The sequence below is a fragment of the Macaca thibetana genome, chromosome 7 (assembly GCF_024542745.1).
Source record: "Macaca thibetana thibetana isolate TM-01 chromosome 7, ASM2454274v1, whole genome shotgun sequence".
NCBI lineage: Eukaryota > Metazoa > Chordata > Mammalia > Primates > Cercopithecidae > Macaca > Macaca thibetana.
In genome coordinates, this window is record NC_065584.1 from 156,917,498 (window position 1) to 156,944,019 (window position 26,522).

Here is a 26,522-nt window from a genome sequence, read left to right on the forward strand (position 1 = left end):
TCCCTCTCCCTACACTCATGGTTAAGGGGGGGCTGGCATACCTTCAGAGCTCCCAGCTGGGCTTAGGGAAGTCTGGCTGTTAAGGGAACATTACTGAGAGATGGCACAGCAGGCCAGTTGGAACACAAAGGCCTTGCTGTGGCCTCCAATGGGCCTACAATCTGGGGACTACATTGTGAACAAAATAAGATCTGAATAAGTGGGTCAGAGTAACTAATTCCACTCTTTTTAAAAACCATCAGCTGGCTCTTCTTAGACCTGAGATATCAGGGTCTTCTTGTAAAGACCTGGCTGGGGCCACTGAATATCAGGTCATACCTTTGGTTCTCTGGGCTTGGGCTTCCGGTGACATAATGCTCTCCTTTTGGCTCAGGTTGGCTCCTTGGCCTCACTTGCAAAGACCGCTCAGAGCTGAATAAAGTGTGCCCTGGAGAGCTGTACAAGGATTAAGGTAAAAGCTGAGTGTAACTAAAGCTCTTTGGGGTAATGGAAAAATTACCTTAATAACCAGGTATCCAGGTGGCAGCTGCTCTACAGATTCAGCTGTTATGTCTCTTTAAACACGTGATCTACTAACATTCCACTATTCTATACAAGAACCTGGTCCCTCCCCTTTTGGGAGTGGGGAAGGGACACCAAATTAAACATACCTAAAAGACCTGGGAGGATATATACTGATATTTTAATAGGATGTCATTGGGGTGGTAGGATTACAACAACAACAACAAAAATTCCTCTTTATTAACAAATTTACTGATATAAAATAAAAATACTTTTATAGTAAGAAATTATGTACACCTTTTTTGGAAATATTTATATGCATCCTATAAAATTGTTGGGAGGAAGTAAATGAAATGTGAAGATACCAATTCCATTAATCGGTTGCTGCTCTATGCACTTCAAGAATAATCTGCTTTTAAAAGATAGCAAAGATACATGTCTCAAAAAAAAAAAATCAAACAAACATGTCTTAGGCCCTACATCACAAATGTATTATAGGAGAGTTTCAATGGCTTAAAGTGGTCAACCTTAATATAGTCAGAACCTCAAAGCAAAAAAAAAAAAAGTCCATAGGATAATCCCATGCCTCAAATCTGTTAGTTACATGCCCAAATCCAGCAAACTAGTCTGTTCTCAAGCTTTACAGTAAAAGCTTTGTGACAATGTTCTGGTACAGAAGGGCTGCCTCCAAGTCCAGAAGATGCCATTAGCAGATAAAATTATATTGGCCTCAAACACAAACCCTATTTCAACTATCTCAAATTAAATCTGATGCCTATAAGCTCTAATTTTTGGCCAATAAGTACAAGAATGACAAATGAAAATTTCTATAGTGGATTTACACACTAGCAGTCAAAAAAAAAAGCTTGCCTGTCAGCAAGTTCATCCAGACTTCAGATCTCATGCATCCTTAATGCTCTCTTCGAGCCAGAGACCCCATACCTCAAGCTCAGGTCTTTCCTCAGGCTCTGACCAGAAGCCTCCCTTGCAGGGAGGGCCAGAGCTCTCCTGCTTTCTCCAAAATCCTCTACCCAGCACAAGCTGCCCACACCACCAACCACCTACCTAGAGTTGTATGTAAAACACTCACTGGACTCTCCCTTGGCGCCAGGAAAGCAGCCCAGTCTTGGTTTCTCAGGGCAGGCTTCTGGGAAAGACTCCTCTCCCTCATGCCTGTTGCCCGGACAGTGCCTGCCAGGACATGTGGCCCCACCCATGCCAGTCTGACTCACTACTGCATCCTCCTCCTAGGAAGGCACAGACATGCAGAGCCAACCTCCAGCCAGCAGTGGAAGCCTGGCGTATCCACTGACAGCAGCACACACCGTGCCCAGGTCCAGGAGCCTTATTCTTGAGCCCGAGCCCCTGCAGTAAGATCTTCCTCAGAGCCATGTCTCCTCTGTGAGAAAGGAGACACCACCTCTAAGAGGCCTTAGTCTGGAGTTACAGGTTGGAACAGGCACAATCACAGCTCAGCTCCAGATGCCCTATTCTCCCTTTCCTTTCTCATCTCAGACAGTTCCTGGCTCTTTGTATTAGTTTCCTTTGTGTCAGACACAATTTTTCGGCCATTCGTCAGAAACCAGGAGACAAAAATCATAAAAAATACCCAACACTCCCCACTCCAACCTTTTTTTTTTTGAGACAGGCTTTCACTCTGTCACTCAGGCTGGAGTGCAGTGGTATGATTATATTATATTATATTACATTATATATTATAGCTCACTGCACCCTCAAAACGATCCTCCAGCCTCAGCACCCCAAGTAGCTGGGACTACAGGCACGAACCACACCCAGCTCCCATGCTCCACTTCTTAGGGCCAGGACTGTTGTTGGGTTGCGCTGGGAAAGATTCACGCTTCACTCCACCAATTCTTTCACAAAGGACCAAATCATTCTGCCCTAATAAACCAGCCTGGCCCGTGAGTCTGCATCTGCCTAAGTCATTTTTACTTTGTACCAATTATGCTCCGATACCAACCTCACACAGATCAACTGTAAAATGGTGGCACCTGATGCTCACTTTCTCTCTCCAACGTTGCCAGTAGGTACACAAGATTGCGTTCCTCGCTGTGACGTCAGTTTGCTACCTACATCTTCAAGCCATCATGAAGGCCTTTCAACCCTCAACTCTTCAGAACACCAGCATCCATTAGAAAGTTTGCATCATGATATTCTGGCATTCGGGTCAGCCTGCTCTCTAGCTCTCTTCCTCAACAATGGAAATGGAATTTCTAAGATTTGCCCTAATCAAACTAGGCCAGCAACATGATCAAAATGGGTGATGGGCCAGCAGAACCTAGTAAGGTCTGGAGTAGGCACTGTCCGTCTTCATATACAGTTAAGGATAATGACAATAGCGTATTTGCATATGGGTGCAGGATACAGAGGATGAGATATCTTCTAGCTAAGAGACCTGGGTCTGAAGCCCACACTTTAACCCCAGCAGGCCCCACAGCATAAAGCAGTATGGTGTTACCAAGCTACACAGAACAAAATGAGCCCACTTACAGGTTCTAGTAAAATTCCCTTGCTTTAAAAAAAAAAAAAAAAAAAAACACAAAACACTTGGCTCTTTTATTTCTTCAGGGCTAAAAGTAAATGACTTGTCAACAGGAACCTAAGGTCCTATTTCCAGCTACAGTGTGGAATAGGGAAGAGCAGCTGATGCTAAACAGGCCTACTTCCCCAAAAGACCACTCAACTTCAGATGAAGAAGTCCTAAGTCAGAGAACCCTCAGTATCCTCAGATGCCGAGTATTTCCTGGCTCTATCCCAGCTGCTCGGTGCAGACAACTGGTTTCAGCCTGAAGGAGGTGGTTTGGGGGAAGCGTTAGTTGCCTTGGGACATGGTGCCTCCTTACTAGAATTAAAAGTAGGGTGGTGTTTCTGGGTATGATATCCACACTCTAGAACCAGGAATCCCGATTTAGGGTCCTCTTAAGTGCAACTAAGGCGGGTTATGGCCTCAGCAAAGTGAGGCACTGGCTCAGCATTTAATGGAAGGGCTGCCCTGCATTCTAGTTGGGGCAATAAAGGAGGAAAGGCAGTGCCAACTCTCCAAGAGCACTGAACTAGTTAGTATGACTGGTCTTCCTACAATAGCCTTTATAGGTTTGCTTCTATTTTGTTATGAATTAAAGAAAAAAAAAGTTTTAACATCTGCATCTCTACCACCCAGAACTGACCATTAACACTGAGCCATGGCCGGCTGTGGTGGCTCACGCCTGTAATCCCAACAGTTTGAAAGGCTGAGGTGGGCAGATCACTTGGGACTAGGAGTTCGAGACCAGCCTGGCTAATATGGCGAAACACTGTCACTACTAAACATACAAAAATTAGCCTGGCGCGCACCTGTAATCCCAGCTACTTGGGTGGCTGAGGCACAGAGTTGCTTGAATTCAAGAAGTGCAGATTGCAGTGAACAGAGATCGCACCACCGCACTCCAGCCTGTGCAACAGAGTGAAAAACTCTGTCTCAGAAAAAAAAGGAAAAAAAAAAAAAAAACACAAATAAAGGCTGAGCTGTATTTTCTTTACTTTCTTCTTCTTTTTTTTTTTTTTGGTTGAGATGGAGTCTCACTCTGTTGCCCAGGCTGGAGTGCAGTGGCATGACCTCAGCTCACTGCAAGCTCCACCTCCCAGGTTCATGCCATTCTCCTGCCTCAGCCTCCCAAGTAGCTGGAACTACAGGCGCCTGCCACCACGCCTGGCTAATTTGTGTGTGTGTGTGTATTTTTAGTACAGACGGGGTTTCACCGTGTTAGCCAGGATGGTCTCAATCTCCTGACCTCGTGATCCGCCCGCCTCAGCCTCCCAAAGTGCTGGGATTACAGGCGTCAGCCACTGCGCCTGGCCCTCTTTACTTTCTTAAAAAAAAAAAAATTATAATTTTATACAGTTCATTTTTTCCCCATCCCCAAGCTCCTCCAACCCTTTCCACCTCCATCATGAACTCTTTTTTCTATTTTATTTATTTAAATAGAGATGGGAATCTTGTGATGTTGCCCAGGCTGGTCTCCATCTCCTGGCCTCAAGTGATCCTCCTGCATCAGCCTCCCAAAGTGCTGGGATTACAGGCCTGAGCCACTGCACCCAGCCACATCATGCATTTTGACACCCAATCACTGTCATGAACTCTGTATCCTTCCAGTTCACTGAAGTCTATGTACAGTGTATCTATATCTATACTGAAACCCTATAATATTGTGGTTTTCTTAATGCCCTAAGTGGTACACTGTATATATCACTGAGTAACTTGTTTTTCTTTTTTTTTTTTTTTTTTTTTTTTTTTTTGAGACGGAGTCTCGCTCTGTCGCCCAGACTGGAGTGCAGTGGCGCGATCTCGGCTCACTGCAAGCTCCGCCTCCCGGGTTCACGCCATTCTCCTGCCTCAGCCTCCGGAGTAGCTGGGACTACAGGCACCCGCCACCACGCCCGGCTAATTTCTTTTTGTATTTTTAGTAGAGACGGGGTTTCACCGTGTTAGCCAGGATGGTCTCGATCTCCTGACCTCGTGATCCGCCCGCCTCGGCCTCCCAAAGTGCTGGGATTACAGGCTTGAGCCACCGCGCCCGGCCGTAACTTGTTTTTCACTCAGCAGCACATTCAAGATCCATCCAGTGGGTATATGGATCTAGCTAATTCATTTGAACTGTTACACTAGTCCACTGTACAACAGACAATTTTATTTATGGACTCCCTTACTGATGGCCACTCCCCCTCCCCATTAAACTAGTTTTCCTCTATTAATCAATACTTTACTCTTGTAGTACATGTCTCCCTGTACTGTATGAGTTTCTATATATCCAGAAATTGAAGTTTTAGGTCATGGGGTATGTTTATTTCTATTTTTACTAAATATGGCTGATTTGCTCTCCAAAGTGGCTGTATCAATCAACGTTGAGTTGCTGCATTCCACACCTTTTTCCCTTGGTACTGCCAGACTTTTTAAATGTTTGCCCATCTGATGGGTGACATTTGTTTTTCTGCTCATCTAATGTTAATAACCAAAGAGGGATACCGAGATAGTTTCAATGTTTACGACATCTCTATTTCCCTGCTTAACTCAATCGAATCTCCTCTGAAATGGCATGGTGGACACAGTGGGTCTTATGTGCCCTGACTGATTCCATTGATGAGTAGTTCTTTTTTATTCATTGCCAAGGGAGACATCAGTTGTTTAAAACTGAAGAAACATGGCTGGGCGCGGTGGCTCATGCCTGTAATCCCAGCACTTTGGGAGGCCAAGACAGGCGGATCACGAGGTCAGCAGACCGAGACCATCCTGGCTAACATGGTGAAACCCCGTCTCTACTAAAAAATACAAAAAAATTAGCCTGGCGTGGTGGTGGGCGCCTATAGTCCCAGCTACTCAGGAGGCTGAGGCAGGAGAATGGCGTGAACCTGGGAGGCGGAGCTTGCAGTGAGCTGAGATTGTGCCACTGCACTCTACCCTGGGTTACAGTGTAAGACTCTATCTCAAAAAAATAAAATAAAATATGAAGAAACATTATCTGTAAGTAAACTGAAGATGTTTGGAAGGGATAGGACTCCCTTCAGAGAATCTTGACTGCAGTGTTCAGCCAGCAGCTGTGCTGGTCCACAGTCTGAAATGCTAGGACTGGCAACCTCACTGCCCTTGAATAACTGGTCTTGGCATCTCTCCCACCGCAGCCCCAGCCTGCTTCCAAGACTGCTTGCTGGCATGAGGAAAGAGGCTTAGAGCTCCCCAGGAGCTTTGTCTACGGACAGAAGTGGGGGAGGTGAGTCTCAGAGGCCACCGAAGGTACTGCAGCCGGCTTGCTCCCTCCTACGTGCAGACAAGCACAAACCACTGCAGGGGCGGGGCTTCGCCGCACTGGGTGGTGGGGGCCCTAAAGCCCCCAACTCCTGAGCTGAGCAGTCATACCAAGAGGCCGGAAAGCCCAGCAGATGCTGCACGCCACCCTCCACCACTCACCCAGGCTCACCTTCCCCCAACAGCTTCTTTAACAATGCACCAAGTATTCAAATTACTCAATTATTCAGTCTGCCCCTTGGTAAAAAAATGCAAGCTCCCCAAAAGTAAGGTGGTATCACAAATGGTCTTCATATATCTGGTTGTCTAGCTCTATTCCCATCTGTATCAGAACTGATGCTTAAAGGGACAACTTAAAATCCTTAAGACCTCATACCAAATAAACCAATCTCACAAAGACCCTCGAAGTTGCAATAAAACTCTGCTCACAGGGGCAATGCATTCTTGTGGTATATCAGTTAAATTGGGATTTGACTGTGGGCTTTTGGAGTGATTCAGAAAGAAGGGTAATGTCAAATGAGTCATTTTCCTGTACTCTGGTCTCAGTCTTAGCTCTTGGCCAAGATAACACATCCGGATTTGCCTTCATAAAAGCTGAAGCAGGCCAGGCGTGGTGGCTCATGCCTGTAATCCCAGCACTTTGGGAGGCTCAGGCCAGTGGATCACCTAAGTCAGGAGTTCAAGACCAGCCTGGCTAACATGGTGAAACCCCATCTCTACTAAAAATACAAAAATATTAGCTGGGCGTGGTGGCAGGTGCCTGTAATTCCAGCTACTTCAGGAGGCTGAGGCAGGAGAATCGCTTGAACCCAGGAGGCGGAGGTTGCAGTGAGCCAAGATCGCACCATTGCACTCCAGACTGAGCAACAAGAGCAAAACTGTCTCAAAAAAAAAAAAACAAAAACAAAAACAAAAAAACCCTGAAGCTTTAAAATGAACTAAAACCCAAGTAAAGTGAGTTTGTAATGTAACTGCTGCATTTTTTTCTATCTTCCTGCCCATGGCCATTTCCTCATTTCTTCCATTGCTTCAATATTAAGAAACAAACAGCTTTAAGAAATAAAATGGTTTTTCCTGTGACCCCACATCAGTGTCACAACATTCAAGGCACAGAAGCAACTCCCATAAAGTGCTAGCTGTTTAGAGTCACAGCCACCAAATTTGCTAAGTCACTGGGGGTACAGTTCTTAAAGAGCTAATGATGCTCTTTGCTAAAATATGAATACATTATTTCTAACACAATGCTTAGAATGAAAGCAGCTGTGCTAGACAGGAGACCAACATCCATACATTTTGGTTCAAGTCAGTAACTGAGAAATGAGTTCAAGAACCTTCTTTAAGTCATCATTAATCATGTCCCAGGAGAGGCTGCTGTGCCCGCTACAAAAGGGCCAGGAATGAAGCTGCACAGACTGCATTAGCTGGGCACCGGGCTCTGCCACTCTGCACCTAAGTTCTTAAGGCAGTACAGAGAACCAGGTGACCCGGACCAATCATTTTTCACTTAGTTGAGGCACTTTTTTTTTTTTTTTGAGACGGAATCTAGCTCTGTCGCCCAGGCTGGAGTGCAGTGGCGCGATCTCGGCTCACCGCAAGCTCCGAAGTTGAGGCATTTTTAATTAGGGGAAATGCATGCTTCATTATTTGACTCACTGAAAGAAAAGGGACTTTTTAAGCCTGCAAGAACCACTACGTAGTTTCCCCACTCACCCAGCGAAGATAATTCTCTCAAAAGCAGAATAATTGACAGGTTGAGTCATCTTCCCCACAGAGCCCCACTCCCCCACAGATTTGGTGATGCGTTACATTTCCCTTCCCCACAAGACAGCCCACTCCTGCCCCCACAGCACCTCAGGCCACCAAAGGGCAAATTATTTGCTAACAATGCTGCAGCCGGGGAGTCCTGACCTCTATCTCCTCTGTGGCCTCGGGAGTAGCCACGCCCTCAAGATGGCCAACTGGGGGTTACTGATCCTGGCTCCAATCCTAATCTCACCAGCAGGCAGAGCAAGTCAAGGGCTGGAATGTTCCCCTGTTAAGAGGTATTCCACTTACAGGGGAACACCGAAGGCTTAACTCAGCCCCTCCTTGCCTGCCTTTGTCTAGAGGTCCCAATCTCAGATGATCAAAGAGCATCTGCTCCAAGCAGAGAGTTGGAAAGTTACATTATCAGTGACTTTGTCAATATTAAACCAGATCCCTGGGGGGACTGGTTTCCAGGAGACACGTGGTTAGAGAGCCTGATTCCCCACGATTAGCTGCAGGCGTTTGCGGACAGCAGTAAGATAATGAATCAAGGCCCTTATGCTCAATTCTGGACTAAGTAATTGTGCTCGAAAATAATATATTCATTCACAGGCTTTTCTTCTGGGTATTTCGCCAGAGATTAGACACTTAACTGAGTATGCAACATCCACGTAGGCATGAATCCTTTCAACCATCATGAGGAAAATGTTACTCCCAGTTTTCCCAGGGGAAGCTGAGGTGTAGCAGCTGAACTCCTTCAATCAGTCTCGGGAAATTAATGAGTCAAACCTGATTCTAAAAGCCTTTCTGACAACTTCCCGATGTCTCTCTCCACGTGGACCTTCACTGTCGGCCTCACTTTAACCCGTACCAGCAAAGGTCCAAGCCCTGGGTCTGGAGTATGCAGATTAAGAAGCCCAGGGATGCCTTTCCATGACTAGTCTTTAAATGACCTTCAGACTGGAAGGTGCTTTCCTGCATCTTCTAATCCAGTGTGCTTGCCACCTGGTGAGACCTTACGAGGCTTCCTGTCCCCCTCCCTCCCACAGCAGGAAGCTCGTGCCCCACTCCCAGCATTACCGGGTATACATTTTAAGATTGTGAGCTCGGTGGGCTATGACTCGTCCAGTCATTCTGGTCTCTAACTCCGACCCCCAAAGAGCCCTTGACCCACACCGTTTGCGTTGAGTGAACGCCACAGATTTCCTGCCCCCTCAGTAACCAGAGCCCACCCCCACCCCACCCCGCGGCCTCCGCGTTCCACAATCAGGGCGCATGTGTTAAAAAAAAACCTGCTGGATAATAAAAAAAAAAAAAAAAAAAAAAAAAAAAGAAAAAAGAAAAAACGAAAAGAAAAAAACGTGCCGGAAAGGCGCGGATCGGGCGAGGGCCGGCAGGCCCCAGCGAAGCCTGCAGACGTTTCTACGGCCCGTTACGCGGCCCAAGGCCACCGCCCGGTGAAGCGGGGTGGACCCTGGGCGCGGCCGCTACGTGCAGCCCGGCCGCGGCGAGATGGAGCGTGGTCCCTGGTGGCCACCCGGCAAGGGCCGGGAGAGCTCGCGGGTCCCGAGCCATTCCCAGACCCTCGCAGGCCACCCATCTAATCCCGGTCGCATGGGACAGCACCGCGCCGCAGGGGCAGCCGCCCTGCCTCCCGGCAGCGGGGCAGGCCAACGTTACGTAAGCCTCCAGCTGCTCCCGGGCCGCCGCATCCCGCCCGCCGCGCGGGCGACCCAGCCCAGCCCTCCGCCCGCCCGCCCCGGACACGGGGCCCCAGCACCGCCCGAGCCTGCTGGGAGTTGGGAGGCGGTGATGGAAAAGGGCCGCGGGACCGCGCTCGGAGACCGGAGCAAGTGGGCGGGCGCGACCAGAGCAGAGAGGGAGGGAGGCGACATGCCAGGCGAGGAGGGGGATGCGGGAGAGCGGACGTGACCAGCGAGCAGGGGGAGGGGCGGCAAGAGGGAACTGGGGCGCAGGAAGGGCGGTCGCGCATGAATGGAGCATGGACCCGGGAGGGGAACCAGAACCGAGTTTCAGTAAGTTACACGGAAGCCATTAGAACGAAGGGGCAAGCACAGGTTTAAGAGGAGTGGGTGGAAGGACCGGACTTGAGGAGGAAGTGGAACAAACGAGCACGGAACAGAGGGCGCGGAGAAAGGGGAGGCAAGGGTGGAATCAATCACGAGGGACCGAGAGAAGGCAGGCAAGGATGGAGGCGCATTGAGGATTGGGGCAGGAGGATGGGACCAGAATGAGGGGGTAGGGCTGGGACGGGAAAGGAGCCGGCGGACCCGCCTGATCTGGAAGGAACGGCGCTGGGGACTTCTGAGGAGCCGTTCTCCAGTCTCTGAGCTCCACCGCGTCCCACATGCCCCGGATCCTGCGCTGCCCCGCCTGCGTGCCAGGGGCCGGCCGGCGCGACGGGATTCCGCACTAGTCGGGTGCACGGGCCCTTGGTGGGGACAGATGGCGCAGCCTCTTGCACCGCTCACCTCTGGCGCTGACCGACTCGGGCTACGCTGCAAATTGGAAGAGATGTGGATCCCAGGGACGTGCAGCTGCTGTGCGAGTAGCAGGGGCCTCAGCCTCAAGGTTATCCCGCTGCGGGCCGCCGCAATCCCTCCGCCGCCCCGCCCTCTGTCCAATCTCGGCTCCCGGCGACCCGGGCCCCGCCCCCTGCGTCTTTGCGGGCGCAGTCACCTTCAGGAGGAAGCGCGGTGGCGGCGGCAGAAAGCGCGGGTAGGTTGCCCTTTCGGGGGTACTAAATTCTGCGGCGGAAGGACACAGATTCAGAGCCACAGTTTAAGGAACCTGACGGCCAATGGGAACGCGGCGGGGCAGCGGAGCCCGCCCCTAGAGCGACTTCCCTCCTAGACCCCCGGGCGCAGGGCCACCTGTTGCCGCCAAGTTGGGCTGCCAGATGAGGTCTCTTCTTGGCTCTCGGCCCAGGCCACCCCAACTGTCCCGGCCTACCTGGGCAGGGCCCAGATTTATGGGTTCCGGGGGAGCATTCTCCCGGCCCCGCCCTGCCACTCCCCAGTCCTCCGGGTGTCTGCCCTGGCGCACCCTCGGAGACTGAGCTGAACGGGAAGTTGGGGAGAGCTGCAGACTTGTGCGTGGTTGGAGGTCTCGACCGCCTTCGGAGGGGCTCTGGCACTGGAGCGGCAGTAGGGAGAACTAGGGACTGCGAAGTGGGCCTGGAGCGGGAGCGCGAGGCCCTTTTCCTCTTAGGACCATTTGTTGTCTTAGAACCGCGGAACAAGGAAGGACAGGTTGGGGCCATGTGAATAATTTAGTAGGGTCTGGAATCCTGCAGAGCGAATGCCTGAGAGTAAAAAGCAAATAGACGGCGTTGATATTAGCGCAGAGCTGGGCATCTGGAAATATCAAGTCAGAACATTAGAGCCGATAACCTATGCAGGAGTCAGCATTTCTGTTTTCACCTTGTCATGAATTTAAGTCAATATTGTTGGAACTTTTCTTACATTTTTCTACAAGACATTTTCCGATTTCCCAATTGTTAGCCAGCAACCAATGATGCGAGCAGTTATCAATTAAACAGCTGTTAACTCTTGCCTTCATTCACAGATACAATGTTGCGCATTCAAAATGTGAAGACCGTTCTCTCAGGTTCTTTTTTTCTTTTCCTGGCAAAAGAGACCAAATGAGTGTGACCTGCTCAGGCTTACCCGCTGCCTGCAGCTGAATCACAGGCCTTCATTCGCTTCCTGTTAGCTCAGATAAGCTGGGATGAGACAGTGACAGCCTAAAAGTAAATTTCTGTTTGAAGTGAGATAAAAATTTTTCACTTTCTTCTGTAAGCCTTTCCTGGTCACTTTAGCTGTTGTTGAGAAGGAAATGCTTGATTATTAAGGTGGTGAAAGAACATGAAGTTGTTGAGAAGAAAAAAAGACATACCCCCCCTAGGGAGAGTTAGATTGCTCCCTGTCAGAGAAAGAGGGATGGCATAAAAGGCCCTCTTTGGCCCCTAAGCTGAGGACTAAGAACAGTGATGGACAGCACTGGGATGGCAAGGATCTGGCCGATGCTGGACCATGTTGTATTTTAAAGTTCTAAATTGGGTGCGGTGGCTCACGCCTGTAATCCCAACACCTTGGGAAGCCGAGGCGGGCGAATCACATGAGGCCAGGAGTTGAGACCATCCTGGCCAACGTGGCGAAATCCCATCTTTACTAAAAATACAAAAACTAGCTGGGCGTGGTGGTGCACGTCTGTAATCCCAGCTACTCGGGAAACTGAGGCAGAATGGCTTGAATCCGAGAGGTGGAGGTTGCAGTGAGCAGAGATCGCTCCACTGCACTCCAGCCTCGGTGACAGAGACAGACCCTGTCTCAAAAACAACAAAAAAGTTCTAAATCTAGATATATTCCCAAGACTGAAATGCACATGTAGAATTGATGGCAAACTGTTACTCCTCAGTTGCAGATTTTGATCTGACAGTTCTAGAAATGCTGTCCATAAGCCTCTGGCAGAGACAAATCCAACGAATCCTTGCTCACATTAGATGCATAATAGGCCAGGTGCGGTGGCTCACGCCTGTAATCCCAGCACTTGGAGGCCGAGGCAGGCAGATCACGAGGTCAGGAGATTGAGACCATCCTGGCCAACATGGTGAAACCCCGTCTCTACTAAAAATACAAAAATTAGCCTGGCGTGGTGGCGGGCGCCTGTAGTCCCAGCTACTCATGAGGCTGAGGCAGGAGAATCACTTGAACCCAGGAGGCAGAGGTTGCAGTGAGCTGAGATGGCGCCACTGCACTCCAGCCTTGGCAACAGAGCGAGACTCCATCTCAAAAAATAAATAAGTGCATAGTAAAAATTTGTCACACTGAATTTAAGGCAATTTTCCTTTTGCTGATAAGTATAGAAGATCAAACTTGGAGGCCAGGTGCCATGGCTCACACCTGTAATCCCAGCACTTTGGGAGGCCGAGGTGGGCGGATCACAAGGTCAGGAGATCGAGACCATCCTGGCTAACACAGTGAAACCCCATCTCTACTAAAAATACAAAAAATTAACCAGGCGTTGTGGCACGCACCTATAGTCCCAGCTACTCGGGAGGCTGAGGCAAGAGAATCGCTTGAACCCAAGAGGCGGAGGTTGCAGTGAGCCAAGATTGCGCCGCTGCACTCCAGCTTGGCTAACAGTAAGACTCTGTCTCAAAAAAAAAAATCAAGCTTCGGTTCCATCATAGCTTAGTTCCAGTTCCACCCACTAGCCCTATGACCAAATATTGTAATTTTTAATGTGTAGAAGTCCAGTTCCTCAAAAGTAAATTGAGGACAATTTACTTTTATGGTGGGGTTTGATGATGTATGTGAATGAGTCCAACACTGCCCAATAGGCATCCTCTTTCTTTGGGAATTGACTAGTCCTGGGGGCTGTCCTTGTGTGATACACACACACATACACACGTTTTCATCCAAAGTTCCTTGCTTAAACTCCCACAGCTCTTGTTAGTCTTTTGTTTATAATGTTGGGGGCACTTTAGGCTCAGAAGCAGGCCTCAGAGAACAGAATTCTCTCTCTCCCTCTCTGACCTTCTTCTGCCTTCCTTTGACCTGTTCCTTTTCCCCCAAGGCAGAAATCTTCCCCCAACTTGGTGTCTTGGATCTGGCTATAAATAAGTTATTTGTCATACCTTTTCTGATGGTAGGTTGTAAGACCCCCATTTCAGAAGGGGTCCTGCCCTGTACCTTGGAGGACGGAATGCTGCACAGAGGCCAAGACAAATCTCGACAGGCCTTGCTGGGTTCCCTCACTCAGTCTAGACTATCAGTATGAGATCATATCTTTTGGTCCAAGCACATTTCTACATGATTATCAATCATGCCTATCCAAGGAAGTCTCCATAAAAGGGGAAGTCTCCATAAAAGGCCTAGGAGGACAGGATTTGGAGGGCTTTCAGATAGGAGGTTCCTGGAGGGTATCACTCCCAGGGAGGGCATGGAGCTTCCATGCCCCTTCCCCCATACCTGGCCCTGTGCATCTCTTCATCTGTATTCATTATAATATCCCTTGTAATAAACCAGTAAATGTGTTTCCCTGAGTTCTGTGAGCCTCTGTGGCAAATTAATTGAACCCAAAAAGGGGATCATGGGAATCCCAAATTGAAGTTGGTCAGACAGAAGTTCTGGAGACCCATACTAACTACTGATGTCCAAACCGGGGGCAGTCTTGGGGACTGGGACCTCAACCTGTGGAATCTGACATTATCACCAGGTACAGTGCCAGAATTGAACTGGAGGACACCCAGATGATGCCTGCAGCAGAACTGATTGCCTGCTTGGTGTGAGGGAAAACCCCCCACATATTTGGTCACAGAAGTCTGTGTTGATTGTTGTAGGGGTGGTGTGAGAACAGAGGAAAACTACAGTCTGAGTTGGTTTTTTCCACAAACACCTTCTGACCAGAGCCAGAATGTCTTCCTGAATATAAGCTTGCCCTTCTCTGGGCCATCACTTCTTTGACCCAGTAACAGGTCAGGACTACAGGAAACGGGGGTTGCTGAAGGAGGACACAGGGTTCTCCCCCTAGAGCCAGCTCTTCCACTGTGTTCCTGGACTTGACCAGGATGGGAGGGGAAACTGCTAGGTTCACTGGATTTTGGTGTGAGTATAGGTGGAAATTGGTATGTTTTCTGTTTGGATTCTTGACCACAGAATCTACAGTTTAATGGTTTAACTCTCTAAAATCATTTGGAGTCCCTGGAGAAGGGGTGGTAGGTGTGTCAACAACCACAATGAACCTAATCCTGGAGCCTAAAGACAAGCTTTGGCCCTGATGAAGAGGGTGAGATTACAAGCCTTACATCAATTATGTGACATCTTAGCCTCTCTCTGAAATGGCAGTGTTCTCTCAGGACAATTCAATTTCCAGGGCAGCCTACCACGCCCAGCCTCTACGTGAAATTTAAAAATTAGCCAGGGCCAGGCTTGGTGGCTCACGCCTGTAAACCCAGCACTTTGGGAGGCCGAGGAGGGCAGATCAACTGAGGTCAGGAGTTCGAGACCAACCTGGACAACATGGCGAAACCCCGTCTCTACTAGAAATAGAAAAAATTAGCCAGGCGTGGTGGCGGCCACCTGTAATCCCAGCTACTCAGGAGGCTAAGGCAGAAGAATCGCTTGAACCCAGAAGGCGGAGGTTGCAGTGAGCTGAGATTGTGCCATTGCACTCCAGGCAGGGCGACAAGAGGGAGACTGTGTCTCTAAATAAATAAAATGTAGAGATGGGGTCTCACTGTTGCCCAGACTGGTCTCAAACTCCTAGGCTCAAGTGATCTGCTTGCCTCAGCCTCCCAAAGTGCTGGGATTACATACAGGTGTGGGTCACTGCACCAAGCCCAGGTGAACTTTTTTTTTTTTTTTTTTTTTAGACAGAGTCTTGCTCTGTTGCCCAAGCTGGGGTGCAATGGTGTGATCTCAGCTCACTGCAACTTCCACCCCCCGGGTTCAAGTGATTCTCCTGCCTCAGCCTCCTGAGTAGCTGGGATTACACACACCCACCACCATGCCCAGCTAATTTTTCTATTTTTGGTACAGACGGGGTTTCACCATGTTGGTCAGGCTGGTCTTGAACTTCTGTTCTCAGGTGATCCATCTGTCTCGGCCTCCCAAAGTGCTGGGATTACAAGCATGAACCGCTGCGCCTGGCCTCAACTTCTATTCTACCTCTTCCTTCAAACTCCTCCAATTTCTCCAGGCCTATGAGGGTGGCATATCAGTTTCCCCAGACAAATCCTGGAAGATAAAGTTAGCCTTCAGAGTTAGGGATAAAGAGAGAACAGGCTGTCTGTGTGGAAAGGGCATGCTTCATGGAGGAGACATTCAAGCTAAGCATGGAAAATTGATTAGAATAGAGATGGGTATGGGAAGGCCATGTTGTGGGGGGAGGCTGTGGGAGGGACAGTAAACAAATACTGAATGTTTTCTGAATGCAACTGTGTATCTAGGTTTCCCCAGGCTCCTGCAACCTCATCAGTGCTTAGAATGGAAGGGTTGAAGCTTAAGGAGTCCTTGGTCACTCTGATGGAAGTATAATCTTAGCCAAGGTGACCCTGGAAGCCAATGTGACCTCCAGCAATCTTTCTCCAGCCCAGAAATGCTGGGTTCACTGGACAAAGCCTCCTTAGAGTGATCTAATCCTATCCACCAAGCAACTCCCTTGGAGGCCCTGTGCTCTTTTTTTTTTCCCTGTAAATGTAGCCAGAGCTCAGGCCCCCAAAGATGCAAGTGGCACTATAAACAGACCCTATCCCCCAAAAGTAATCTGCCTAGGTGTACTCTGGCACTTAGAATAAGAAGGCATCAGTGAAGCCCTGAACAAGTGGCTCCCTCCCCAGGGGTCCTCTGGCTTCAGTTCCACCAGTCTGCTTTTTCCCTGACACAATTCCACTCTTCACCTGTGTCTGCCCTTGCTCATTGGCTGCCAGCTAATCTGACCCACTTATCCCAGGAAGGACAGCTAGGACTGAGAAGACTTTGGGTCTTCTCCTAAACAAAATAATTTTTTTTTTTTTTTTTTTTGAGACGGAGTCTCCCTCTGTTGCCAAGGCTGGAGTGCAGTGGCGCCATGTTGGCTCACTGCAAGCTCTGTCTCCCGGGTTCACGCCATTCTCCTACCTCAGCTTCCCGAGTAGCTGGGACTACAGGCACCCACCACCACACCCGGCTAAATTTTTTTTGTATTTTTAGTAGAGACAGGGTTTCACTGTGTTAGCCAGGATGGTCTCGATCTCCTGACCTCGTGATCCGCCCACCTTGGCCTCTCAAAGTGCTGGGATTACAGGCATGAGCCACCGTGCCTGGCCAGCAAAATAATTTTTAACTTATAGTGGCATCTCTGGCTCACTGTGAGAGGAGGAGAGGTCTGATGCATTTGTGGCAAGTCCTGTGTTCAAAGGAGCCAATGAATCTTCAAATGAACTGCAGCCTACCTTATTCCCACTTCTCCTGGGGGAGGAGGGCTCTAAGAGGAATTACATGACCCACAGAGCTTCCTCTATACTACTCCTGAATTGGTCCCAGAAGTTGTGGCATCCCTCAAACCTCCATCTCAGAATCCATTCTGTGAGAAGCCGGTTAAGAAACCCAGTAATGACTCAGCACCAGACTCTTCTCCCCTCTGCCCACCAGCCAGAATGAAAGGCAGAATCGAGCAGGCTCCTCCCCAATGGATGGCCACATCCTCACCACAAACTGAGTCATGGTCACACCCTGCCTGATGGAAAATTACCAGGAGGAGGGAAACAGAAGGTTAAACTCCAGGGGTTTGTAATTTCTCAACCTAAGAATCAGATAAATGTTTGAGGTGATGGATATCCCACTTACCCTGATGTGATTTGTGCATTCCATACCTGTATCAAAATAACTCAAGTAACCCATAAATATATATACCTATTTATGTACCCACAAAAATAAAAAAAATAGCCATCTACTCTGTACCTGGAACTAATGAAGAAAATAGTTCTTTTCCTGACCCTAGTCCTAACCAAGCATGTCCAGGTCTATGAAGTGAGACTGCTTGAGCTGAGGACTATGTGAAAGGTAGACCCCGTCAACCTGTATTTATGGTATTTGCAATAGGCTTGGCCCTGTGAAGGATAATGCCTTGTTGCTCACACCTGGGTTTCACAGGCTCCAGCTTCCCCACTTCCAGAAGAACCAGGCCTGGGCAGAGAAAAGGGGCAACTTTACCTCAATTCCCCCTCCAGGCTGTGGGAGGATTCCTCTCCAGAAACTCAGGGTCCCACCCAAGTTTCCCTACAATGAAGGCATTCTTGTATTTGTGGGGTTTTAATTATATTTGTTTTACCTCATATACATTAAGATATTATCATCTGTAGCTTCTAAACTTCTTAGATCCAAAAAGTCCTATTGCTTTTCTGTGGTACTATGAAATGATGTATTTAATTTTATTACAATTTTATTGGCATAAAAAGATTATTAGACAGATGCTTTTTTTTTGTTAAGTGACACCCATAGGCTAGCTCAGCTATTGGAGTTTTTCTGGTAATATACACCATCTGTTCCTTCTCATTCCATCATTTGCTAGTACTGCTATATTGGATGTCAGTGATACAGAGAAACTGTAAGAAATGTTTACAACTGAGAAAAATCTATTAACAATCTTTGAAATTGAACAGAAATGTTGTTATACCATATGAGTAGCCACACACCAAAGTTCAGTTGCTAGAACATCAGTGAGAACACCTGGAGAAGGTCTAGGATAACAGAGTGGTTAAAAGAACTCAGGTTCTGGAGTTGGGCAGATCTAGTTAAAAACAGCACTGGTTGCGCATGGTAGCTCATGCCTGTAATCCCAGCACTTTGAGAGGACTGCTTGAGGCTAGCGGTTCAAGACCAGTCTGGGCAACATGGCAAGATCCCATTTCTACAAAAATTTTTTTAAAATTAGCCAGGCACGGTGGCACATGCCTATAGTAATAGTTACTTGAGAGGCTGAGGCAGGAGGATCACTTGAACTCAGGAGTTCAAAGTTGCATGAGCTATGATCACACCACTGCACTCCAGCCTAGGTGAGACTGAGACCAAGTCTCATAAAAAACCAAAAAGCAAAACTTAACATTGCCACTAACCAGCTGTGGGGCCTTAGATACATTATTTAAGATCTCTAAAGAAAACCTATCTTCCAGCTTTGTGGTCAGGATTAAATGAAAAAATATTTGTAAAGTTTGAACACTTTACAGCATAGAACCAGAACAGCAGTCTGGAGTCAGGCAGCCTGTCACTAGCTGTGGAACATAAGTTACTTATGCTCTGTGTCTCTGCTTTCTCATCTACAAAATAGGAATAATCACACCTACTTCACAGGCTTGTTCTGAGAATTACGACTCAATATATGTAGAAAACTTACAATATTGGCTGGGCACGGTGGCTCACCCCTGTAATCTCAGCACTTTGGGAGGCCAAGGCAGGTGGATCACCTGAGGTCAGGAGTTCGAGACCAGCCTGACCAACATGGTGAAACCCCGTCTCTACCAAAAATACAAAAAATTAGCTGGACGTGGTGGTGCATGCCTGTAATTCCGGTTACTCAGGAGGCTAAGGAAGGAGAATCACTTGAACTGGGGAGGCGGAGGTTGTAGTGAGCTGAGATGGCACCACTGCACTCCAGCCTGGACAAAAAGAGTGAAGCTCCATCTCAGAAAAAAAAAAAAAAAGAAAAGAAAACTTTTAATACCGAGCACACAGTAAGTAATCCAAAGTGTTAACAAATTATTAAAGTGCTCAGCATAATGTCAGCACCTTCTTAGTAAAAACTAAAGAAAATGTCAGCTATCTCTACTACTACAGAGATGGGCACAAAGTCCTCTCAGGAGGCAGGTATTTCAGTTAGAGTGGGCTCAGTGATGAGGTCATTTACTTGGTGAAGATGTTATTTCCTAGACCTGAAATCAGAACAGGAGAAGAGGGCTTAGGAGACTTGTAAATTAGAACGTATTAGTGTTGATCAAGAATGAGCAAAGTTTAAGAAACAGCTTCTAGAGGGATGGACCTTAAGAATGGTACTTGCATGTTAAAGCAGGTCAGAACTAAAAACCAGGGTAAGGTACCCAGGCAAGAAGGTACCTCTAAAGTACGGTGAACGTAACAAAAGACAACAGGTAGTCTAGAGTGGGCTTTGTAAATTAAGCTACAACAGATTAAGAAAACCCTATCCTTGAAATGCCAGGCTTAGTTAATGCTTTTTGTATTCTCTGTGCTTATATTCCTGTTTTTGTTTTTTTTTTTTTGGGTTTTTTTTTTTGAGATAGAGTCTTGCTCTGTCACCTAGGCTGCAGTGCAGTGGTGCGATCTCCGCTCACTGCAAGCTCTGCCTCCCAGGTTCAGGCCATTCTCCTGCCTCAGCCTCCCGAGTAGCTGGAGGCTGGACCATCACGCCCAGCTAACTTTTGTATTTTTAGTAGAGATGGGGTTTCACACCTTATAGTTAGCCAGGATGGTCTCGATCTCCTGACCTCGTGATCCACCTTCCTCGGCCTCCCAAAGTGCTGGGATTACAGATGAGAATCACCACGCCTGTTTTTCTTCATTAGTATTTCATAAAGTCTGTAATCCCAGCACTTTGAGAGGCCGACAGAGGCGGATGGCTTGAGCCCAGGAGTTGGAGACCAGCCTGGGCAACATGGTGAAATGCCATCTCTCCAAAGAGTATGGAAATTATCCATGCGTGGTGGCACCTGCCTGTGGTCCCAGCTACTTGGGAGGCTGAGGTGGGAGGATCACCTGAGCTTGGTAGGTCAAGGCAACAGAGTAAGACCGTGTCTCAAAAAAAAAAAAAAAAATTTTTCATAAAATATTTGGAAATGTCCGACTCAGCCATCTATGCTTATAACTAAGGATTTGGGGTACATGAAGCACAGCCTGAAAAGGACAGCAAAATGCTGAAATGGGAATTTCAACAGGGAGAAGAAAAAATTCACTAAAACAATGAGGTTTCCTAGAAAGAGCTGCCTTCCTTTACCACCTTGCTAACCTTGGCGAAATTGGGTTGTTTCATTAAGTGAAGCTGCATTCCCTTAGGATGTCTTTATAGATTTCGACTGAGAGATAAACCCCACTTCCTGCTCCCACCAGTTCTCCCCTAACCTCACTTACCCCAAAGAAATAGGTTGGAGGAGAAAGAGAGTAGGGGCTCAGTTCCTGAGATATAGAGCAAGGGAGACTGGGCAGGTTTGTGCAGAAAGCAACAGGCCCTAAAGGCAGTAAATCTTAGCTGCTCTGGCCTCAATGGCCCTTTTAAATTTTGACTAATAGTCATTATTGGTATTCCATATTCTCGGTTTGTTTCATCTGCACAACTGGTAAGTTTCCCTTTAATACACTGATCAAAAAGCTGACAGATCTGTAGTATACTGCAATAAATGGACACAACTTTGATACCATGAAACATAAACAGTCCCAACCCACAGGATATTCCATTCTCCCCACCCCCCCTGCCCCTTGTGAGGGCTTGGGGCAGGTGCTGCTCCAAAGCTAGTCAGACCACAGTGATCATATCCAGTCCACAGCACCTTCCATTTTATTGTTTTATTTACAAACAGGGTGAAGTCAAAGGGAAAGTCAGGGGTTGAAGCCAGTCTGGGCCATCCAAATGTGGAGTAGTTCTTGGTCAAGCTCCACCATGGAGGCCACCTCTTACATATCCTTTTCCTGCCCCTTGGTAATGGCCCCTTGATTCCTCAGGGCAGCCTCAGTTGCTGTACCTGAACACTTTTATAAGGGCAGATGGATCCTGGGGTAACAGGGGTGGTACGAGGGCTGGGGCCCCCTCAGTTTGTGTAAACCTGAGTTCCGATCACACGCATGATTTCCTTCTGTATCTTGGGGTCCTGAGTATTAATGTTGGCATCGCCCACCTGACCATCCTCATATCTGCCAAAGATAGGGCAAGTGTGAGCATAAGAGGGAGAACAATACCAGAATAACATCAATCAGTGGAACTGTATTTGAAGGTATGGCCATCCCATCCCAGAAGTCAAAGCCCTTTCTCACTACTCTTCATAGTGGAAGAGATTCAGCTTATCTGGTTTCCTCTAGATGGATCCCAACAATCTATACCCATTCCCATCCTCCAGTGGTAAAGTCCCAGTGCCAGCTCCACTCAGCTAGCCAAGGACATGTCTCAAATAACAGAAATACACTTTTTCCAGTAACCACACACCATTACACCCCCAACCTCACTCCTCGAGGAATCCCCAGAGTCCCTCTGAGACTTACACAAAGAAGAACCTTGTGCAGACATGGTCGGATACAGGGCACACCCAGATGTTCCCATGCTTCTGGAGGTCCTTAGATGTAATCACTGGGAGAAAGAGGGCCAGAAATCATAGATACAATGCTTAAGGCATGGAGTCCAGGCAAGAGAAGGAAGCCATACCACTTTAACATCACTCTTGGCCAGATCATGTGCCAAAATTACATCAGAAACAAAGGTTAGAGACCCAGAAAAATAGGACATGGGCAAGCTACCTACCTTCACAAAGTGCTATACAGTTTAGATTCCGACTCTGCAGGAACCTTGACTGAATGGATCGGGTCTGGAAGAGAAGGAGGCAAAGGAGACCAGAGCCAGGGTACAGCTTTCCCTAGAGAGGCTAGTTAGCTGATGACTGGAAGTGGGGATCAGAGATATCCTGGGCTCCCAGCAACCCCGCCAAAATTCTGCTTTCCCATCATCAGTCTGGATAGGGTGACAGCTTCCATCTTTACATTTTCATCTAAACTCAGCCTCTGCTTTTATACTCATGACTTCGGCTACATATGACTCCAGACATGTGTTCACTTTAGAACATACCTGATTCCTTTAAATGATCTTCAAATCACTCCCCAACCCATTCTCACCCCACTGTTTCCCTGTCCAGCTCTGGAGCCTAAATTAGCCCCAGGAAAAGGTCCTGCCTCATTAGAACAGTTCCAATACCTGGGGGATGGTATTCATCCTGTTATATCTCTGGACCAGCTCATCCTTGGAAGGCATCCTGTGCTGTCCTTTTCCCATTCCTGTCACAGAACAATACACCCAGTTCATTTATCAAAAATTTACTAAAGGGCTTGAGCTAGATGCTCATCCCAGCACTGAGCTAGATGCTCATCAAAACAGCAGAAAATAAAACAAACACGATATTTTCCCCCACAGAATTTAGTCTGCTGGAAATTACAGGCAAGAACAAGCCATTACAACACGGTATGGTAAGGGGCTGTGATGCAGATTATAGAGCATGGTGTGAGCCCAGAGGAGGGCAACTAGCCTAGCCTAAGGGTTTAAAGAAGTCATGTGGTGGCAGCTAGACTAAGAACTGCAGGATCAGGAAGAGTTAAATAAACAGGGAGGAAGTATCTGGGAAGAAGTAACAGGATACAGAAGGCCTGAAGGAAAGATAAGATAGTGCATGTTAGTCATATAAAGAATAGTCAATTGCACAGGAGTGGTGAGAAATGATGTAGAAGAGGCAAGCTAGGATCAGATCAAGCAGGCTTTGCAGGCCATGTTAAGACAACTAAAGTCTATCCTCAGAACATTAGGGAACCACTGCAGGGTTCTAAGATAGGGGAGTAGCACATGAAATCATCCAGGAATGAGGGGCCCAGGAGAGTGGGACAGCAATACCTTGGTGTCAAGTGCCTGGATGAGTGAAATGAATGGAAAGGAAGCTAGCAGAGCAAGTCAGATTTGCTCTAGTCTCAAAGTTACATTAAAAATCTGACCAGTAATTCAAGAGAAAAGCACTCATCAGCAGTTAAGTGATGAATAATTTTGTACAGGAAATCACAATGGCAACTACCTTGAAGAATCTTACTTCAAAAAGTTTTCCTAGGCTTGAGAAAGAAGTGCCCATTTCTTCTAGTTTCCACATTATCTGAATCCATAAACTCTCTACCTTCCTTACCCCTGTTTATAACATTTATAGACTCAACTTCGACTTTTCTTATTTAGACATGAAAATGTGCTTGTGTGCTCCCACTCCTCACTTTTTTTTGGTTTGAGGATAGGACGTTAAGTCTCTGTACTCAGCTTTATCATAGGCCCAATCTTACCACAGATAGGGATAAAAGTGTGTATGCATGTGTGGACATAGGTGCCTGTGTGTGTGTCCACCAGGGAGAGAGATGAAGATGGAGATGATGCTATCATTATAGGTCATAAGCACTCTGATCACTCTACCCTGGAACTTTCTATTATTATTAATTCTACTCTGATTAGTTCTTGGTTTTCTGATACCCATGGTGTAGAAATAGAGTGACAGCTGTTGAACTGACATTCTTCACTGCTCAGGCTGTCAATTCATCATGCATTCACATTCAAGTCTCAGGACAGATTTAGGTAGGGCCAGAACAAAACTCAGGACACCAAGAGCCTCAAGGCTTGAATTGCCAATTTCTTCCTTTTACAGGACAGATACTCATAACCCCTTTGTTTTCACCTTCCCCATTAGCCTTAACTAGATTCAGCTCTCCATCCAAATACCATGACCTTCTCTCAAATTGGGTATGTCAGTGACAAGAAGTAAAATTCCCATTCAGGTTATACTCCAGAGGAGACAGATAAGAAGATAATAAAGAACAATCTGATTCCTCTGGAAGGTCTTAAAGATGGCCCTTATGATAGAACCCAAATCTTGTCCCACCTCAATCCTGTTGTACACTGTCCTTTCCATACTGATCCAATGATTGTCCATTTCCTGAGCCCAGACCCTGAGATCATGGTGGCTAGAATAATCCCTAGATGTTTTGTGTCCAGATTATGCACTTATCAGAAGTCCCTAAACAAGACTAAACAAACAGATGGAGTATATCACCTCCTTTTTCACTGTCCCCTATTTCAACCTGAACTTTATAGCCAAGTCACTGGAACCTCTACTAGATATATGAACACTATTTACACCAACCCCCACTTCCAGAGGGCACCCAATGCCATTAGACTAAAGATAGTGTGAGAAAGAAAAAACAGAAAACCAGAGCAGAATAGCGTAGAAGAAAACATAGGCCGGGCGCGGTGGCTCAAGCCTGTAATCCCAGCACTTTGGGAGGCCGAGACGGGCGGATCACGAGGTCAGGAGATCGAGACCATCCTGGTTAATATGGTGAAACCCCGTCTCTACTAAAAAGTACAAAAAACTAGCCGGGCGAGGTGGCGGGCGCCTGTAGTCCCAGCTACTTGGGAGGCTGAGGCAGGAGAATGGCGTGAACCCGGGAGGTGGAGCTTGCAGTGAGCTGAGATCTGGCCACTGCACTCCAGCCTGGGCGACAGAGTGAGACTCCGTCTCAAAAAAAAAAAAAAGAAAAAAAAAAGAAAACATACAAGACAGCTGGTCAAATGCTGGAGTAACTACGGTAAGTGGAACATTTGCACACATTTCCCCAAACATCCCATTATACATACTCACATATCTATAGGGCCCTCAGAGACCCGTCATTCAAGCAAGGCCTACTCTTTCAGTCTAAAATAATGTATTAGTCCATTTTCACACTGCTGATGAAGACATACCCAGGACTTGCTAATTTATATAGAAAAAAGGGTTTAAAGGACTTACAGTTCCACATGGCTCGGGAGACCTCACAATCATGGTGGAAGGCAAGGAGGAGCAAGTCACATCTTAAATGGATGGTGGCAGCCAAAGAGAGAGCTTGTGCAGCAAAACTCCCCCTTATAGAACTATCAGATCTCATGAGACTTATTCACTATTACAAGAACAGCACTGGAAAAACCTGCCCCCATGGGCCGGGCGCAGTGGCTCATGCCTGTAATCCCAGCACTTTGGGAGGCCAAGGCAGGCAGATCATGAGGTCAGGAGATCAAGACCATCCTGGCTAGCACAGTGAAACCCTGTCTCTACTAAAAATACAAAAAAAAATCAGCCAGGCGTGGTGGTGGGCACCTGTAGTCCCAGCTACTTGGGAGCCTGAGGCAGGAGAATGGCATGAACCCGGGAGGTGGAGCTTGCAGTGAGCTGAGACCACGCCACTGCACTGCAGCCTGGGCGACAGAATGAGACTCCATCTAAAAAAAAAACCTGCCCCCATGATTCAATTACCTCCCACTGGGTCCCTTCCACAACACATGGGAATTCAAGATGAGATCTGGGTGGAGACACAGCCAAACCGTATCATATAGTGATAACAACAATGGCCTAGAAATTAGGAGACCTGGATTGCAGCCCTATCTCTGCTACTCATAGCTATGTAACCATGAGAAAACCATTTAATTTTTCTGTATATCAGCTTTCTTATCTGTAAAGTAATAAGGGATTAAATTAGATGATCTATAACTCCAATAGTAAAATTCTATTGTATTTAGTATCTATAATCAATTACCCTTTGAGAGAGGGAGATGAAAGGTGTCTATGATATCTTTATGTAATCGGTTAAGTGATGAAGACAGACAAGAGGTCAACAGAGATTTCTGACTTCATCTGGTAACTAAAGGTATTCAGGCACTTGATAGTAAACAAAGGCCAGGGGGAGAAAAGAGAAAGAAAGGGAGGGGATAGGGAGAAAACAGGAAAGAATCTCAATGGGCACCGAGAACCATGAGAATCTCACTACTCAGAAAGACAAAAGAACTTAATCAGAAGGATGCTTAGGCTGAGACAAAGATAAAAAGTGAAGAATCTAGACAAATCAAAAAGACTATTCCAACCCTAACCCCACTTTGGATGCCAGGCACAGAGTAAGATTCACTCACATATTCAATAAATATGTGTTGGTCACCTGCCCTATGTGGATTAATCATAATCTTTGTTTCATGACACATTATTGGTTTTGTTTTTTTGAGACGGAGTCTTGCTCTGTCGCCCAGGCTGGAGTGCAGTGGCACGATCTCAGCTCACTGCAACCTCCGCCTCCCAGGTTCAAGTGATTCTTCTGCCTCAGCCTCCCAAGTAGCTTGGACTACAGGTGTGTGCCACCACGCCCAGCTAATTTTTGTA

General features: G+C 47.3%; 2 protein-coding genes across 17 annotated transcripts in view; both read right to left on the bottom strand.

Moving 5' to 3' along the window:
- Positions 1-26,522, bottom strand: part of PKM (pyruvate kinase M1/2) — an 87,363-nt gene that overhangs the window by 22,337 nt on the left and 38,504 nt on the right. For 2 of the 4 annotated variants that reach the window (XM_050796324.1, XM_050796323.1), the window contains exon 1: positions 319-340. Coding sequence is in view for 1 of the 4 variants with exons in the window: in XM_050796321.1 (XP_050652278.1) it covers positions 10,540-10,613 (74 nt within the window). In the remaining 3 variants the exon portion in view is untranslated. Of the gene's footprint in view, positions 1-318; positions 341-10,338; positions 10,460-10,539; positions 10,614-26,522 lie in introns of those variants that run through there. The other 2 variants (XM_050796321.1, XM_050796322.1) reach the window with 2 other exon arrangements.
- Positions 21,093-26,522, bottom strand: part of PARP6 (poly(ADP-ribose) polymerase family member 6) — a 31,789-nt gene continuing 26,359 nt past the window's right edge. For 11 of the 13 annotated variants that reach the window (XM_050796307.1, XM_050796314.1, XM_050796312.1 and 8 more), the window contains 4 exons: positions 22,517-22,596; positions 22,070-22,133; positions 21,814-21,898; positions 21,093-21,468 (listed from right to left, as the gene is read on the bottom strand). In XM_050796307.1, coding sequence (XP_050652264.1) covers positions 21,366-21,468; positions 21,814-21,898; positions 22,070-22,133; positions 22,517-22,596 — 332 coding nt within the window. In that variant the 3' untranslated portion in view covers positions 21,093-21,365. Of the gene's footprint in view, positions 21,469-21,813; positions 21,899-22,069; positions 22,134-22,516; positions 22,597-26,522 lie in introns of those variants that run through there. The other 2 variants (XR_007727121.1, XR_007727120.1) reach the window with 1 other exon arrangement.